Below are 16,994 nucleotides of genomic sequence, written 5' to 3' on the forward strand. Positions count from 1 at the left end.
CTCACACTTCATTTGGTTGGGCCAACGATGTCCATGCCCACATGCCAACCTGCCTAGGCCATGAAGCCAAGGTTCTCAAAGTCCTGTGGGCTGGGCTCTCTCTTCCCTCCATAGGGTTCAGGAGTAAGTCCAAAATTTCACCCAGGTCTTCTTGCATGACCTTGTCCTCTTTTGGATTGACACAGTATTTGATTAGCTGTGTAAGTATCACTTTCAGTAAGGCTGAGAACCTCGCATGGTTGCCTGGCAATCAGATTGTCTCCTTTAGATGATTTGTATGTCTGGCCTCTGATGGATGAAGGTGGTCTTACAGTTATCCTGCTTGCTGTCATCACCAAAACTTGGGGATAGGAGGTGGTAAAGGACACCTTTTGTTACTGCCAAACCCCTCCACCATTTTGTATTTCATTGGTTGTTTAGAAGTTGGCATCTCTCTCTCTCTCTCTCTTTTTTTTAAGATGTTAAAAAATTTTTTTGACAGAGATCACAAGTAGGCAGAGAAGCAGGCAGAGAGAGAGGAGGAAGCAGGCTTCCTGCTGAGCAGAGAGCCTGATGCGGGACTCAATCTCAGGACCCTGGGATCATGATCTGAGCCAAAGGCAGAGGTTTTAACCCACTGAGCCACCCAGGAGCCCCTTGAAGTCGGCATCTCTTATTAGATTGGGAGCTTCTGAGGAACAGACACAATGCCTTTTTTTCTTCCCATTCCAGCTTTTGCACACCTCATTTATGTGAAAAAAATGTATATATATATATATATATATATATATATATATATATACACACACATACACACACACACACACACATTTTAAAATATTTAATTATTTAAGTGGTGGGAAGAAGGAGAGGGAGAGCAAGAATCTCAAGCAGATTCTGCATGTTGAGTGTGGAGCCCTGTGTGGGGTTCAATGTCATGACCCTGAGATCATGACCTGAGCTAAAACCAAGAGTTGGACACTCAATGGACTGAGCCACCCAGGGGCCCTTATGTGAAATATATTGACTCATGCGTCTCTGCAGCTGATTTTCAAGCCACAGGCTATGCTAGGTTCTGGGGGGCTGCAAGAATTTCCGCTGGGTTGGGGAAGGTGGTGATACGTGGAGGCCTGGGGGTGGGCGGCTCTAAAGGAATTCCTGAGTGTCAGGTTAAATACAGTTAAGGAGACCCAGGGGGAGAGTAGCTTCTTTTCTCTTCTTCTTTTTTCCCCTTGCCTTTGTTCTTCTCACTTCCTTCCCTAGTACTTATTTTATAAGATACTCTCTCTTGCTTTATAAAATCAGGTATTTAGAAAATACAGAAAGTTGCCACTGGTTCCCCTCCTTGGTGTTGATGGTGGAATTGAGCGTAGGCCCAGATTTCACAAAGACAATGACGAAGATCTGAGGTGGTCCCAGCCCCTGATCCGTGCTGGATGACTGGGTGAGGTGAGTGGGGAGGAGTCACGTAGCAGGAAAAGGCCTGAAGAGGGAGGGCACATCCACTCCAACTCAGGCAGGGAGTAAGCCAAGTCACTGAGTTTCATGCAAAATTTTAAGGCCAAAAAATGGAAGGCTCTTTGCCCAGAAATAGGTCGAGGGCACAAGTATCTGACATGGTTTGTATATTATGTTTGTATTTATTAGTTATTATAGTTGTTTCTTTTTTTAAATTATTTATTAAACAGAGATCACAAGTAGGCAGAGAGGCAGGCAGAGAGAGGAGGAAGCAGGCTCCCTGCTGAGCAGAGAGCCTGATGCGGGGTTCCATCCCAGGACCCTGGGACCATGACCTGAGCTGAAGGCAGAGGCTTTAACCCACTGAGCCACCCGGCGCCCTATAGTTGTTCTATCATTACATTTCCCAGAATGAAATGAGGGCTCGGAAGGTTTAATGACTTACCTAATGTCATCGAGCTAGTACGTGTTAGAGCCAGGATCTAAATCCAAGACTGTCTGAATCTAAGTGCAAAACTCTGTGTACATCAGGAGTTTGGAAATGTGATGACTCAGAGCTGCTGATCTAAAAAAGTTGGTAGTCAAAGGGAGATTTTTCTTTTTTAAGCTTTATTTATTTTAAAGAGAGAGCTCACACAAGCAGGAGGAGGGGCAGATAGAGAGAGAGAAGCCCCAGGAGACTCCATGCTGAGTGCAGAACCTCCAATGCGGGGTTTGATCCCAGCACCCTGAGATCATGTCCTGAGCCAAAATCAAGAGCTGGGTGGGCCCTCAGTCGACTGAGCCACCCAGGTTCCCCTCGAAGGAAGGTAGTTATTTTCATGTGTCCACTGTGCCCTTTTAAAGGTGAGGATAATTATAGTGGTTGAATGACCTTGTTATCGTGCTCAGCGACTAATAATCTGAATGAAAGGATTATTGCCCCCTACCACCTCATTGTCCATGTAGTCACCCACTGGGGATTTCCTGACATTTCATTTGGCAGTTGGGGTTTTAAATAACTAGCTTTGGTGCTAGCTTATGTAGATGAGTCGAGTGGTTTAGAGAAGTACCTTACCATCTCAGGAGGTTTCCAGAAACACTACCAGGCAACCATAGAGCTTCAGTTTCGTGACCACAGAGAAGCACAGAGACAACCCAGTAGAGAGGAACAAGCTTACAGCTGGCACACTGAACAGGTACATTAATTTCTCTACCTTTCAGTTACGTGTGCTGTACCACTAGTGATTTATCTCCAGAATCATTCCTCACCATCACTGTGTCCGCGAGACGGGCACGTCAGCTGCGTTCCAGGGTCTTTCATGGGGCTGGCCTCTTTCTTCTTCTTCCCTCCCTCCTTTCTCCTCTGCTGAGTGCCTACTACATGCAGATGCTGCTGTAGGCACCAGGAACACAGCTGTCAACCAAACAGACAAAGATCCACATCCTCATGGAGATCTCATCCTGATCCCAGTGGGGGTAGGCTACAGATATGCTCAGAGAGGGCCGGGTGTAATGGAGGAAAACAAAGCAGAGAAGGTGATTGGGAGTGCTTGGACAGAGAAGTCCGGAAAGACCTCTTCTGGGCTGGTCACATTGACCCAAAGACCTAGAGGAGGCAAGGAAGTCAGGTGTGTGGGTGCCTGGAGAAAGAGCTTCTCTAAAGGAGAGAACAGTAAGCATACAGGCTCCGGGAAGGCAGGGGAGTGCCTGGTGTGATTCAGGAATAGCAGGGCAGCAATGTGAGGGGGCAGTGGTTGGGGATATGAGTTACTTTGGAGGCTGTGTGTGTCACGTGGGCTTTCCTTTTCTGTCGGGCAAGCTTGCGAGACCATAGGGCTACCTGGGGGTACCAGAGAGTGGGCTAAGAAGGAGCCCTTTGGGCTCAATACTGGTGTTTCTCACAGGCAGGGGTGAGTAGTATACAGGTGGTGCTTATAACACCTGCTGTAGACACTGGGAATAGCAGTAAGTGGAAGCTTTGCCTTGGAGGAGCGCCATGGAGGAAGCATGCACAGGTCGATGAGCTGTGCTTGGAAGGGGAGGGGGCACTGTCCTGAGACTCCATTACCAGCCCCCAGCTCTGTTGTGATGAAAGTGTCAGAGGGAAAGGGATGGTTGGGACGAAGGACTTGGTTGGCGGACCACCTTCTTTGAGGTTTTTCCTCCAGTCTTCCTAAACACATTCCCCGCCTTAATAACAATCATACCAGTACGACAGCAGTACTAACAGAGAAGCAACGCCCATATCACTTTCTGAGAGGTTATGTATAAGAAACTGTGCTCGGTACAATATAGGAGTATTATCTCATGGGACCACATCTGTTTGGTTCCCTCTACATACATGCGGCCTAGTAAAGTGTCTGGCCCAGAGATCGCCTTTGAATGAATTAATTTTTCTCCAAATAATCTGTAAAGTAAGTATCTTTTTTGGCCCTTTTGGAGATGTTCCCGTTCTTGAATTTTAAGTAAATTTTGCAAGGACCCAAAGATAGGAAGTAGAACAAGTGGGATTCGAAATCAGGTCTTTCTGAATCCCAAGTCTTGTCTCCCCAGCACAGAGCTGGGCATTGTAATTTTGGATTCTCCTGGATCTGGGCACAGTGAAAAGAGTGGTGGACCCAGGACACTCCAGTAAAAGCCTAACTCTTTAATTTCCCTTCAGCAACCAATTCTCCTCTTCATTTCGGCTTCCTTATTTGTACGTTGGTGATACTGATGAGAGCCTGTGAGCCCCTAACAGGAGCATGTGTGTATTTGTAAATTACAAAGTGCTAAGAAAATGTAAAGGGGACCATTATTCTTTTAAGCGACCTACTGGTAACAAGCGTGAAAACAGTGCATGCAAGGTGAGTGGCCAAATATTACCGAGTGTGTAAAGAAAGGTTGATTATACCAGGGGTTGGCAGACTTTTTCCACAAAGGGCCAGATAATAAATATGTCTAGCTTTGTGGCCCACAAGCCTCTGGTGCAACTTCTCAGCCCTGATACGGTATCATGAGATCAGCCATAGATAAACATGTCAGTGAATAGATAGGACTGTGTTCCAAGGTTTAAACCTTATCTACAAAAACAGGTGGTGGGTTGGACATTGCTGACCACTGCTTTATATTGACATGTGATTGAATAGGGCATATATGTTCGCACACACGTACACACATACACACACACACAGAGACACACACACACATGAATGTGTGACTTTTACTTTGCATCTCAATATCCCAGGGTAATCACTTACAGAGAGCAATCTTGAGACTGTGTGTGGGGGAACTAAATAGGTAGCCCTCGATTGTATAGTCAATAGCCACGTGAAACGTTGTGTACAAATTTAATAGGTATAGACTCAGCCATTTTGTAGACCTGAATTTTTCTCAACAGACGTCTTAATTTTGTCCTCTCATCGCCACATGGGTTGTTTTGATTCTGTTACTGTATCCAGGCTCTGCGTTGGGGTCTGTCCAGCCATCCCAACTCCTTCGCGCATTTTGCTACTTCCTTTGTCTTGTAGGTGTTTGTGTGTATGAACGCTGCCATCCAGAGTGTCCTGATTCTCGGGAACCTAGATGCGGTCATAGTCATTAAGTGAATCTGTATCCCATGTATTGTTTGCGATACTGACGTACTCTTGAATATTTTCCAGAGACTGCAGAAGTGCTCTTCTCAGCTTTTTACTCACTTAGCTTTTCTGGATGTGGTTTTATGTCTCCTTGTATTGAGGTTTAAATGCCCAGCGATTGTTTACATGGTTTATAATTTGGCTTCCTGTGTGTGCTTCATGGTGAGAGCCTTCAGATGAGCCCCAGGGGAGGTGGTATTTGTGCAAGATCACACTTTGTGCACACAAAAGGGAGATGTTTACTCTCATTCGTGTTTTGCTCTTAAGATCCTTGGTGAGTAGGGGAGATTTTCTTTTTTATATCATTGGCCCATCCATGCTCATATCTCCCCATATCTTGCTGAATTTTAATAAGCGTGCATTCTTGCAGATAGAGGACTCTCAGCCAAAGAGAATGCAAAGTATACTGCCTTCCCAGCAATTTCTATTTAGGTAGAAAGGAAATACCAATGCAAAGTCTGTGTCTTTAAAAACCAAACCAAACCCAAAGCACAGAACCACTCACCCAAAAAGCAGCAGTGAGAGTTGTGTGAGAGCTGGCTAACCTTATACTAGTTTTTATGCTAAGATGTTGGGGATGTATTTTTTAATGTTTCTACGTAATTAGACTGTTTTGTCATATTAAACTTTTTTCTTTTTTTTTTTTTTTTGAGAGAGAGAATGCATGAGTGGTGAGGAGGGGGAGGAACAGAGGGAGAAGAAGAGAAAGAATCATAAGCAGACTCCACACCCTGTTCAGAGCCTGATACAAGGCTCAGTTTCACAACCCTGATCATGACCTGAGCTGAAATCAACAGCGGGATAACCTACTGAACAACCCAGGTGCCCCTGTCATAGTAAACTATTTAGTGTTCATGGTATTCAGAATTATTTATCTTTCCCTCAGTCCTTGGAAATCATTTGGTTGAAATTTGTGAAACCCACACTTATTGGATAAATTATGGCTCATGTATACAGTGGAATACTATTCAGCAATGAAAAAGGTCTAAATAATTTATGCAGAGGACCACTTGGATGGGTTTCAAAGGCATTGTGCTGAGTGAAATATGTCAGATGTCAGGTTTGCATACAGTATGAGTCCATGTGCAGGATAGTCTGGGACAGGTGAAACTACATGGGGAAGACGGGCTGGGCCCCAGTGGGGTTGCATGAAAGAGTGCTCTCAGGAAACAGAACTGTTCTGTCCTGATTGTTGTCATGGTCCCATAAATCAATACGTGTGTTAAAAATTGTAATGCTGTACCCAACAATTTTTGTGTGTTAACTTTTCAAAAGTCAAATAAAAAACAGAGTGCTCGATTATGCTTGTTGAGAACATCAAAAATATATTCTCGTGATGGTGGGATACCAGGGATTCCTATGAGGAAAGTCATAATTGTGCTCTGTTTAAAGAAAAACTCATTGATGCAGTTACTAGGTTTACAAAGAAGTGAAATCATATAACTTCTACTCAGTGGATAATACCTTAGTCTCTATGCAGAATGGAAGGGAATATTCAAGGTTATGTGTCCCCCAGTGGCCGTGACTTGGTCCTCGGTGCCTACGTAGCGTTTCTGCTCTTCTTTATGTGATCATTTTCCTTCGTTGGTGTGTATATATGGTGTGTGACAGTTACGGTGGCTGTGGGAACCATAACTTTAAGTTCTGTGACTTTTCTGTGAGTAAAACCAGCCATAATATTGAATTAATGTCATTCTTCACATTTAATTTCCATGTTGTTGTAAGTGGAAGACTTATCACATATTTGAATAAGAGCTCTGTGCTCATGTTTGATAGCGTGTAAGTGACGGTGTTTGTGTGGACTCGTTTTGTCCCTTAATTAATGTTATCATTAAGCACAGAGAGGCCAGTTTGGGGGAGAGCATGTTTCGTGTGCCCTCTGAGGGGTGACGCTTTAAAGCGCCTATCTGTCCACTGTTCTCCTTGGTGATAGAAGATTCTGGGCCACCACAGTCTTTGGATCTTTGGCTAATAACTATGCACTCTGAGTGGAAACTTTGAACCCAAACCCTGGTAGATTTGTGGCACTGCAAAATGGGAGACATTACCAATGGGTCTTCAGGCTGCAGAGGATCAGACAGGAGATGGTTTTTGTTGGTTCTGCCCGTGAAGATGTGGCTGGTCTCTCTTGGGTTTGTAAATCAGGCAGAAGAGTTGCTAAGCTTCCTGGAAATAATAGTGTGCAGTGTAAAAGGCATGAGGGCAAACATTGAAATTGGGGGAGTAGAGTAAGTTTCTGATTGTCCTCCTAACGCGGTCTTCAGATAGTCTTGTCCAACCACCCTAGGATGTATTTTTACATAGAGCAACACAGGAGATATGAAGAGCCAGAGAGGAGGGTGACCAGTGAAGGCCCGGCTGGTGCCTCTCTTCCGGTCTCCTAACAGATCTCCCGCACCAGGGTTGGGGCTCCTTTCCTGTCTGGGCAGCGGTGGTCCTTCCAGGGCTGGGGGACTCTAGTCACTGCAGTGCTGGGAGCCTAGGGGAAAGGTCGAAGTGTCTGAAATCACCCTTGTGATCGTGGTGAATGAATGAGAAGATGAATTATATACACAGTCAAGGGACATCAGAGCTGGGATGGGCGAAGAAAGAAGCCTGTGTGAGAACCACAGATGCAGGAGCCGTGGGGCCTCCATTCTTCATGGGGAGGACGTGTAAGGCTTCAGGCCTTCCTGGGATCAAGGCCCATTGCTGCCTGGTTGTAGCATTTCATGATGTCACTGCATGCAGAGGGGGTGGACCAGAGGACCCTAGCTTGTCTGCAACCCCTCACCATCCCCCCATCTCCTGGGGGCTGCTGCTTGGGAACCCAGATTCTCTTGCTGCCTGAAGCTCTATGTGAGAGAGAGACACACACACAAGCTGTGTGTGTGTGTGTGTGTGTGTGTGTGTGTGTGTGTGTTCATGTGTTGGAAGGTAGCCTACCCTCCAGGCAGGATCTCTGACTTGTGTTTGGGCCTCCCTGGTGAGCACTGTGGATGGGAAGGACCAGTGACCACAGTGCTCAGGGTCCTCATGTCTACCCTCAGATGTTCCTGGTCATCAAAACTGTCTTTGCAGGTTGACCGCTTGCCTCAGTTTGCCTGAAACTTTGGAGTTACCCAGCCCTGTTTGGAGGGAGAAATCCCGTGTTTCTCACACAGGAAATCAGCCCTGGCTAAGGCATCAGCCAGACAGGAACATATCCAAAATGCGGGAAGACCATTAACTCACGTCCCTTACACTCTGCCTTTCCGTGCAGACAGCTGTCCTTATCTCCAGCCCAGAACACCTCAAGGGGTCCGAGAGCTCTCCTGGACCCTGCATTTGTGCATCAAAAACCTGCACTGTGGATATATTTACTGTATCCCACGCTAACTACCAACTGTTTCCTTGCCCTGTGGGATCATGTCATAGGTATCTTCAGTTAGGAAACCCACACTGCTCCCATTCTGAGCTGTCATTCAGAATTCCATTTTTTTTTTTACTTTTTGCTTGGTGATTGTACAGACTCTGGAAGATAGGGTGGGAGGAAGGTCTTCCAGATCACATTTTGAAATGTTCCGTCCTGAGCGATGAGCCCAGGTCTCCGGCATGTGATCTGCCCACTTCTCTTTGGTGGCAGAGGACCAGGGAGGCCCGCCATGGGAGGGACCCGGTGGGAGGGCTCAGGTGCTCCCACTTCATGCTGCCTGCCCGCTAGAGCCTGCCTGAATGAGGGATGGCAGAGCAGTCTGTGATAGAGCAGAGTCAGCCTCATCCGTCCTCCGATCGGGGACTGGGTGGGCAGAGACTGTAGCCAGAGGGGCTCTACCGAATCCAACTGTTATCGCCAACACTGGCCACGTCTGTGGGAAGGCAGCCCGCGTACTTGAAATTGACCATGCAGATGGCAGACTCAAGGCGAATGACCTGATAAAGGCTATCCCTGTAGGCTGATACCATTTTGCCTTTTGAAAGTGGGATTTTTTTTTTTCTTTTTTTACAGAAGCTATGTGAAAGTGGTGATCTGAATGCTTCTCTGACATCCCAGCAATTTGAAGAACAATCTGTGAGTGACGTTCCTTAAAAACAAACACTGGAGTAAATATGATTTCTTAGCAAATGTGCGGATCTGTATTTCTTTGCCTGTTTTTAAAACACGCTAAAGCGGATCCACCTACAAAGGCAGGCCTTGCACATTATGGCTGGGAAAGATTAATTCAGGGTCTATCGATCTGTCGGACTGGGACCGATTTTTCTAAAAATACTGAGCAGCTAGGCAGTTGAGTGGGACGATAGAGGAGACAAAGCTGTTCGGAAGTGCTTTGAAACCTGGATGGGGGAAACTTTCAAAAGAAGGCTGTCAAGGGAGACCCAGCCACAAAATCGATTAATTGAATGTCCAATAAGTGAACGATAAATTACTTGATCTGCCCTTTCTCTTTGGAAAGACAAAAATTTGAGCTAGAGTGCAAAGTTCTAGTTCAACACTTTTGTTGGATTCATTGAATAAATATCCAAAAATGGACTTGGGGTCGACCTTGTGGCCGGTAAGGGTTGACGAATTCCTGGACAGGGAAGTGAGCCATGTTGAGGGGAGGCAAGACTGAGGGTAAGTGGGGGAGACACCACGGTGGGGGCAGGGAATGGAGGAAAAGTATGCAAAGGGGAGACCGCTCGAAGTGTGTCCCATGTGGACACGGGAGGGGTACGTACCCGACACACGTGTGGTGTGGGTTCCGGGGGCTGATGGTGGAGTGGTCGTGAACAGAAATATGGAGGAGGTGTGCCAGGGTGGAAAGGTTTGGTGGGAAGGGGGAGAAAATGAGGAAGCCACTTTGCATCTGAGTCTGGACCCATGTCTGGGGGACACACGTGGAACCCGCAGGTGCTACTTCCTCCCTCTGGGCTGTCCCTCGAGTTCCAGGAGAAAGAATCCTACCAGAAATCACTGAGCTTAAGGGTATGTCAGATACTGGCTTACCACGTGTGTGATTATGTTGGGGCGGAGTTAAGGTTGCAAAGATATGATCAGGAATTCTGGTAAAAAAAACCCACTGGGGAGAAACATGAAGGATGTGCTAAAAAATCACTGTAGCCAGGTCATCAAGCTTGGGGGGTGGGAGATGCAGCTTGAAGATTTGCCTCTGTAGTGACTTTTGCTTCCGCTCTGAAATTCTCTCCCTCGGTCGCCAAACAGCAGACTTAACCTACTTCTCCGTCTGTGTAGATGTTTGGGGAAGCCAGCGATGGCTTGAGTAACCTGCCTAGTCCTTTTGCCTACCTCCTCACCATCCACCTGAAGGAAGGCCGGAACCTGGTCATCCGGGACCGCTGTGGTAAGCCTGGCACACCCACATCTCTACTCTTGTCTCTATGTGGTTAGGCCGCCTTTCCCATCTTCTGCAGTGTGGAGCTCAAATCTATACCCTTTAGGTATCAAGGCCTTTGCAGCAAAGTATTTCAATCCCCTGAATCTTACTGTCCTTTACTGTTACTAAATGAATAACAATAATGATAATAGTAATAATCACATAAAGTTGTTTTAGATGAGATAAGATGACGGTAATAGCTTGATGCCTGGCATATAGCAACCGCTCAAGAAAATGTTCCTTTGATTCTGCTTTAATTATGCATAAGAAAAGATGTGAATGCATCCATAGCGTGAGCCGTCAAACGTACATGCAGGTGGAAATGCCCTTTAAATTCCTTCTCCCTCCTGCCCTGAAATCCCACTGGACTCCCCGCCCCCAGGATAACATCTGTTACCTTCATGATTTGATTCGTTCACTTTTTCTGTTTCTGTGCCTTTACACACACACATATGTGCACACATGTGTATTTTTAATGAAAATACTATAATGGCTGTATTATTCTGCAACAAGCTTATTTTTGTGCTTCACCAAAGATGTCTTCAAGATTGACCATGTTTTTCCATGTAAATGTATCTCTTTTCTTTTAAATACCACATAATATTCCATAATAGGATATGTTGTTCATCTGTTTCTCGACTGACAATTGCTGCTTTTTCCTGCTTCTTAGGAATATATATGATACTGTGGTGAACACCTTGAGTATGTTTTCATACACAGATGAGACTGTATCCTACAAAAACTTGCATGTGCTTAAGAGCAGACAGCCTGATGAGACTGCCACGCTCAAATCCTGCCCTTCTCCATTTATTGTTGTTTGATTTAGGAAATGTTCCTTGGCCCCTCTGTGACTTAGTTTCCTCAGCTCTAAAATGAGGATAGTAATAATAACCTTCATTACAGACTATTGGGAGTACTGAATGTAGTAACTTCTTTAGTACTTAAAACTATGTCTTCTAGCGCTTCATGAAAGCTAACTGTCGTCACCAGCCAGGACAGAACCTGGAGATGGAAGTCAGGATCCAGGGGATACACATTGTTAAATTTAAGAGATCCTGGCAAATTGCCCTCCAGGAGGTGCAGAATATGCCCTCTCTTACAGTATGTTTACAATTTCCCCACCTCCTCACTGTTGAGTATCTATTTTAATCATTCTTAGTTCTTGGCAATGTCATAGATTGGGTGTCGACTCTCCTTGTTTTAATTAGTACTTTGTGGATTATTGCGATCACGAATGTGGTCATTCATATTGCCTTATTTTGTGAGTTTATCTCTATCATCTGTCCAGTTTTCAACTGGGCTTCTTCTTCTCTCTGTTTTTAATTCTTTATAACTTTCAGCATTAATGGTTATTTGTTACAGGTTACAAGTATTTTTTTTTTCTTAATCTGTTGCTTATCTTTTATTTTTATGTTATTTTTATCTTTAAGAGATTTTACCGTTTCTTTACAGGCAAATATATTTGAGTTTTCTTTATGGTATTTTAAAAAATTTGTTTAGTGGGGCGCCTGGGTGGCTCAGTGGGCTAAAGCCTCTGCCTTCGGCTCAGGTCATGATCCCAGGATCCTGGGATCGAGCCCCATATCCGGCTCTCTGCTCAGCAGGGAGCCTGCTTCCTTCCCCTCTCTCTCTCTGACTGCCTCTCTGCCTACTTGTGATCTCTGTCAAATAAATAAAATCTTTAAAAAAAATTTTTGTTTAGGGGCACCTGAGTGGCTCAGTGGGTTAAGCCGCTGCCTTTGGCTTGGGTCATGATCCCGGGGTCCTGGGATCGAGACCCACATCCGGCTCTCTGCTCGGCAGGGAGCCTGCTTCCCTCTCTCTCTCTCTGCCTGCCTCTCTGCCTACTTGTGATCTTTGTCAAAAAAAAAAAATAAATAAATAAAATCTTAAAAAAAAATTTTGTTTAGTAAGAAAGACATTCTATTCTAAGGAATTGAGTGTCTCCCCACAGACCCTTCCATCTGTCCTCAATGTCTACTAGCTTTTCTTTTTCATTCTTCCCAAGACTTTTTCCTTTCAGGGAGAATTCCTCCATTTGGCCTTCCAGCTTTCTCATTTTTTTGTCCATTGTGACCGCTGTGCTATTCTGTTCATGTGTTGAATTGCCACTTTTAAAATTTTTATATCAGCCTATGATTGTTTCCTAAATGAGATGATACCATCCTATGTGTGTGAATACTAAGTAGACATTTAAAATCTCCTGTTCTTTACTTTGTCTCTTAGTTATTCCAGTTTGGCATGTTGCTGCTCATCTTTTTGTGAGTCTCTGTGTCCCTGACCCCCCATCCATGGATGTTATTTTTGCTTACTGTGTCCTGTCTTCCCTGTTAGCAAGGAGGACTGGGACATGTGAATAGACAGGCTGAACCAGTGGTTCAGCCTGGCTCCTTGCCATTCCTCCCAGTTATCACCGGTTCCTGGTTACCACCTATCACTTGAAGCTTTCCTCCCTGGCTTACTGTCCATGCTCACTGTTCATGCTTGCATTCAAGGACTCTTGCTAATCATTGCTTGGCACCAAGGGGAGAGGATGGTACTGGGTCACCCAGCTGCTGTACATATGCTGTGCCAACCGGTGACCCTGATATTTTCTAAGACTGTCTTCTGCTTCCCGTATCCGCTGCCTGCCAGCTCAGAGCATCCACGGTTTACCTGGCACACGCCATCACATTCTCCCACCCAGCCCTGCTTCTGAAAGCTCTTTTGCTGTGATTTTCTTCTGCTCATGTTTTGGATTATGGATTCATCAATCAATCTGATCTCATCTGACTTCCATCTTTCAGGGTATATAAAATATTCCAACTTTAAAAAAAAAAAAGATTTATGTATTTAATTATTTATTTATTTGGAGAGAGAGCACAAGCAGGAGGGACAGAAGGAGAGGAAGAGAGAGAATCTCAAGCAGACTCTGCACACTGAGTGTGGAGCCTGACCTGGTGTTTGATCTCATGACCCTGAGATCAGGGCCTGAGACCATGACCTGAGCTGAAACCAAAAATCAGTCACTTAACCAACTGTGCCACCCAGCCACCCTCCATTTTTTTTTTTTTTAAACAAAATTACTATCTCTTTCTCTCTCTCTCCCTTTGTCGTTTCTCAGACATAGGATTTCAAAGTAGTGGAAAAACCTCTCGTGTTTTTACTCATTGGTTAATTTTTTTCCCACCAAAATCATAATTTCTCTCAGTCATGTGACTTCCAGTGTTCTACCACTTATGTGCTCTAGTTATAAACTCATGCATTTTAATAAATCCATGTCTTACATTGTTGTTAATGATTGGATCATGTAACATTTCACACCTGAAGTCACATCGAGGCAGCAGTCATGAGCCATTGTGAAGTGAACTCCCACAAAAATCCCAACTCTTGCTCTGAATTTGCATGGTGTCCCATGGGTGCTTCTGTCAAAAGAAGATCTTTATCGAGCTTGTTCTGTGAAAGCGTATCTGGAGTGGGAAGTGTGTTCCATGGAGAGTGTATTTAACTTTCCAAAGAAGAAAGTATTCTAAACTTTAAAAAAAAAAAACAAATGTGTTTTTTTTTAAATTTTTTTAATTTTTGGAACTCCACTAATAGTTTGTAACTTTGGGGATGAGTGCAGACCCTGGACTACTTCTACAAACCAGCTCCCCTCTTTCCAGTGAACCTACCATCTCTGGATCTTTCTCCCAGTAGTCTGGCTCCACCACCCTTGACGTGTCCTAATGATGCACTTACCGCAGATCCCTAGTAGATGACAGTAAACCAGTAGATGATGAAGAAGGCATCGCACACATCAGAAAATAACCGGAAGAATGGGGTGTGTATGTTTGTGCTCCATGCCTTTGCCCTTTTAGAGACAAAAGAGAAACTGTCATCTGTGCTATCAACCTAGCCATTGTCATCTCTGAATAGTTTCATCAGACTTAAACATCATATGACTTTGGCTTTATCTTGTGTAAACGCAATACGATCCAAATAAAATACCTAGTCAGGCATCTAGGTCATCAACCGTGCTGTTCCAACACCTTTATCTTTTGGAACCAGTAACGACTGTTCTTGTCTGTTTTATTTACTGGGAAAGTTCATCGTTATTGAGAAAATATCCCTCTCCCAGCCAGTTCTTTTTCTGTACTTGGAGGTATCGTGTGCCTTCCTACACGGTGACTCTATAAATTTCTGCTTGATTTTCATAAGCATTATGTTAGTGATCAGGGAAATGTTCCAGAGACCCCTCAAGGCAGAGTAGCATTCAAGTGAGCACTGTTGATTTAGGCAGGGATCAGAACGACCATCACACATGCTCCCACTCCTGACTCCTTGCCTGGGACGGACATTATTTATCAGTACAATGATAATTTCTATGCGACCCAACACAGCATCAGAATTTTATCCAACACAGTCCTTCGGGCCACTAGTTTTCAAATTAGAATGAACGCCAGGGTAGCCTGGAGGGCTGCTAAAAACACACATGGCCCACTCCCAGAGTTTCTCATTCAGCACATCTGGGTGGGGTGGGGAGACCAAGGATTTGCATTTCTAGCAAGTTCCCAGGTGATCCTGAACGGGTGGTCCAGGAAACACACTTGAGCACCGTTGTTCTGGGCAACCGCCGTCCACCAGTACGTGCTGGCACATGAGAACAAGCATTGGCTTCTCCTGATGGCAGAGTCTCAATTTCTATTAGGCACAACATCTTCTTTTCCTCGGGCTTTACCTTGTTCCCTCTTTGCTCTCCAATGCTCTTAGTTCGTATTCTCTGAACATAACTTAATTTGATATTAGCTGATTAACACCATTCGATACAGAGACCTGTTTGATGTGCCAAAATACTAAATACAAAAGGGTTTTTGAATTATCCACAAATTACCATTATTTATTCTATGAAACATGTCCTCCAGTTCTATGGATATAAGCTTGATAGCCAATTGATACAATACGAAATAGCCTTCAAGATTCATTCAGATGCCACTTCTTTTTGTTTAGATTTTATTTATGTATTTGAGAGAGAGAGAACATGAGAGGGGGGAGGGTCAGAGGGAGAAGCAGACTCCCTGCTAAGCAGGGAGCCTGATGTGGGACTTGATCCTAGGACTCCGGGATCATGACCTGAGCTGAAGGCAGTCACCCAACCAACTGAGCTACCCAGGTGCCCCCAGATGCCACTTCTTTGTCTGTTTATCACAGACACAAGTTCTCTCTCATCTCAAGCCTATAAAAATGTTACCTCCATGAAACATACACTTCTACTCTTAACTGGATAAATGACCAAGTTGCTGTATTAAGATGTTAGCTCTATATTAGCTGAATGGCAATTTTATTCATCTTTGTATATCCTAGAACATATAGGATGCTTCCTTAAGGAAATCCACCGAAGCACTGGACTTAAAGAAAAGGAATGCTAAAGACTGTAGTAACAGGGGAAAACATCCTTCCCAAAGAGAAGAGAATTTGGTCACCCACTCCCTCCTTCACTTAGCGAGCGTGGTTGAGTCCCTTCCACGAGATGAGCACTGCACTGCTTCTCTCTTAGGACCTGATGGTGAAAGTCACAGAAGAGATTCAGATGGTTTTAGAAATTCAGGACCTCATACAGATTACCTGCTTCAACGGCCAATCCAACAGAAGCTTGAATTCTGGAGACCGAAGTCCAGAGACTATGTGACTTACCAAGGTCACATAGGGACGCGGTGTGTGAGGGAGCACTCAGCATGGCCTGGGTGGCTCTGTGGGGCAAGGAGAGGTTTGGACATTACAGCCTCCTTCCCAGCTTGGGACCTCCTATGGCAACTCCCTCAACCTCTCTGAAATTGAGTTTACCCATCAGTAAAATGGGCATGATGTCATGATGCCATTATAAGGCAATGGAGTCATTAGAATGACCAAAAAGGAAGTAGATGTAACATAGAACCATACATAGAGAAAACACTCAGTAAAGGATAATGAGTGTTATTATGGTTCTTTTTTTTTTTTTTTTTTTTTAAGATTTTACTTATTTATTTGACAGAGACACAGGGAGAGAGGGAACACAAGCAGGGAGAGTGGGAGAGGGAGAAGCAGGCTTCCTGCCTAGCAGGGAGCCTGATGCGGGGCTTGATCCCAAGACCCTGGGATCATGACCTGAGCTGAAGGCAGATGCTTAATGACTGAGCCACCCAGGCGCCCCATGTGTTGTTATAGTTCTTAGTGAATAATAGTAATGAGAAATAGCCTATATTCCTGACTCCCAGTGAAGAGCTTGGTCCTCCGTTCCACGTCAACGTCCCCATCAGTGACCTTAGAACTGGGTCCTTCTCAGGTCTCAGTTTGTCGGCATCCCCGTGCCCTCTCTTTATGCTCCAACTACAAACATAGGAGTTTGTTTATATTTTGCTTTCCTCATAGTGAATCATAGTGAATCATGTATTTAATGTTTAAGCCTCAAGCAGAATGGGTCAAATGGACCAAATAATGATTTTCCGTTACAACAGGTCAGCCTTTGGAATATCGTTGAGGTGTTTTGGGTCCTGGGCTCTGGAGGAACTGCTCTGGGATACTGAAGTCAGTTGCACAGTGTCATTTTTGAATGTTTGGGGAGAAACACCATTTTTGATGAATCATCCTCTGAGGAAAGAGTTTGGTATTTTCTTTAGATTGTTGTGTA

General features: G+C 44.7%; 1 protein-coding gene across 5 annotated transcripts in view; it reads left to right on the plus strand.

Moving 5' to 3' along the window:
• MCTP2 (multiple C2 and transmembrane domain containing 2) overlaps positions 1-16,994 on the plus strand; it is a 245,432-nt gene that overhangs the window by 63,949 nt on the left and 164,489 nt on the right. For 4 of the 5 annotated variants that reach the window (XM_046009633.1, XM_046009634.1, XM_046009631.1 and 1 more), the window contains 2 exons: positions 9,004-9,066; positions 10,228-10,336. In XM_046009633.1, the coding sequence (XP_045865589.1) occupies positions 9,004-9,066; positions 10,228-10,336 (172 nt within the window). The remainder of the gene's footprint in view (positions 1-9,003; positions 9,067-10,227; positions 10,337-16,994) is intronic. The other variant, XM_046009636.1, reaches the window with a different exon arrangement.

The sequence above is a fragment of the Meles meles genome, chromosome 6, assembly GCF_922984935.1.
Source record: "Meles meles chromosome 6, mMelMel3.1 paternal haplotype, whole genome shotgun sequence".
Taxonomy (NCBI): domain Eukaryota; kingdom Metazoa; phylum Chordata; class Mammalia; order Carnivora; family Mustelidae; genus Meles; species Meles meles.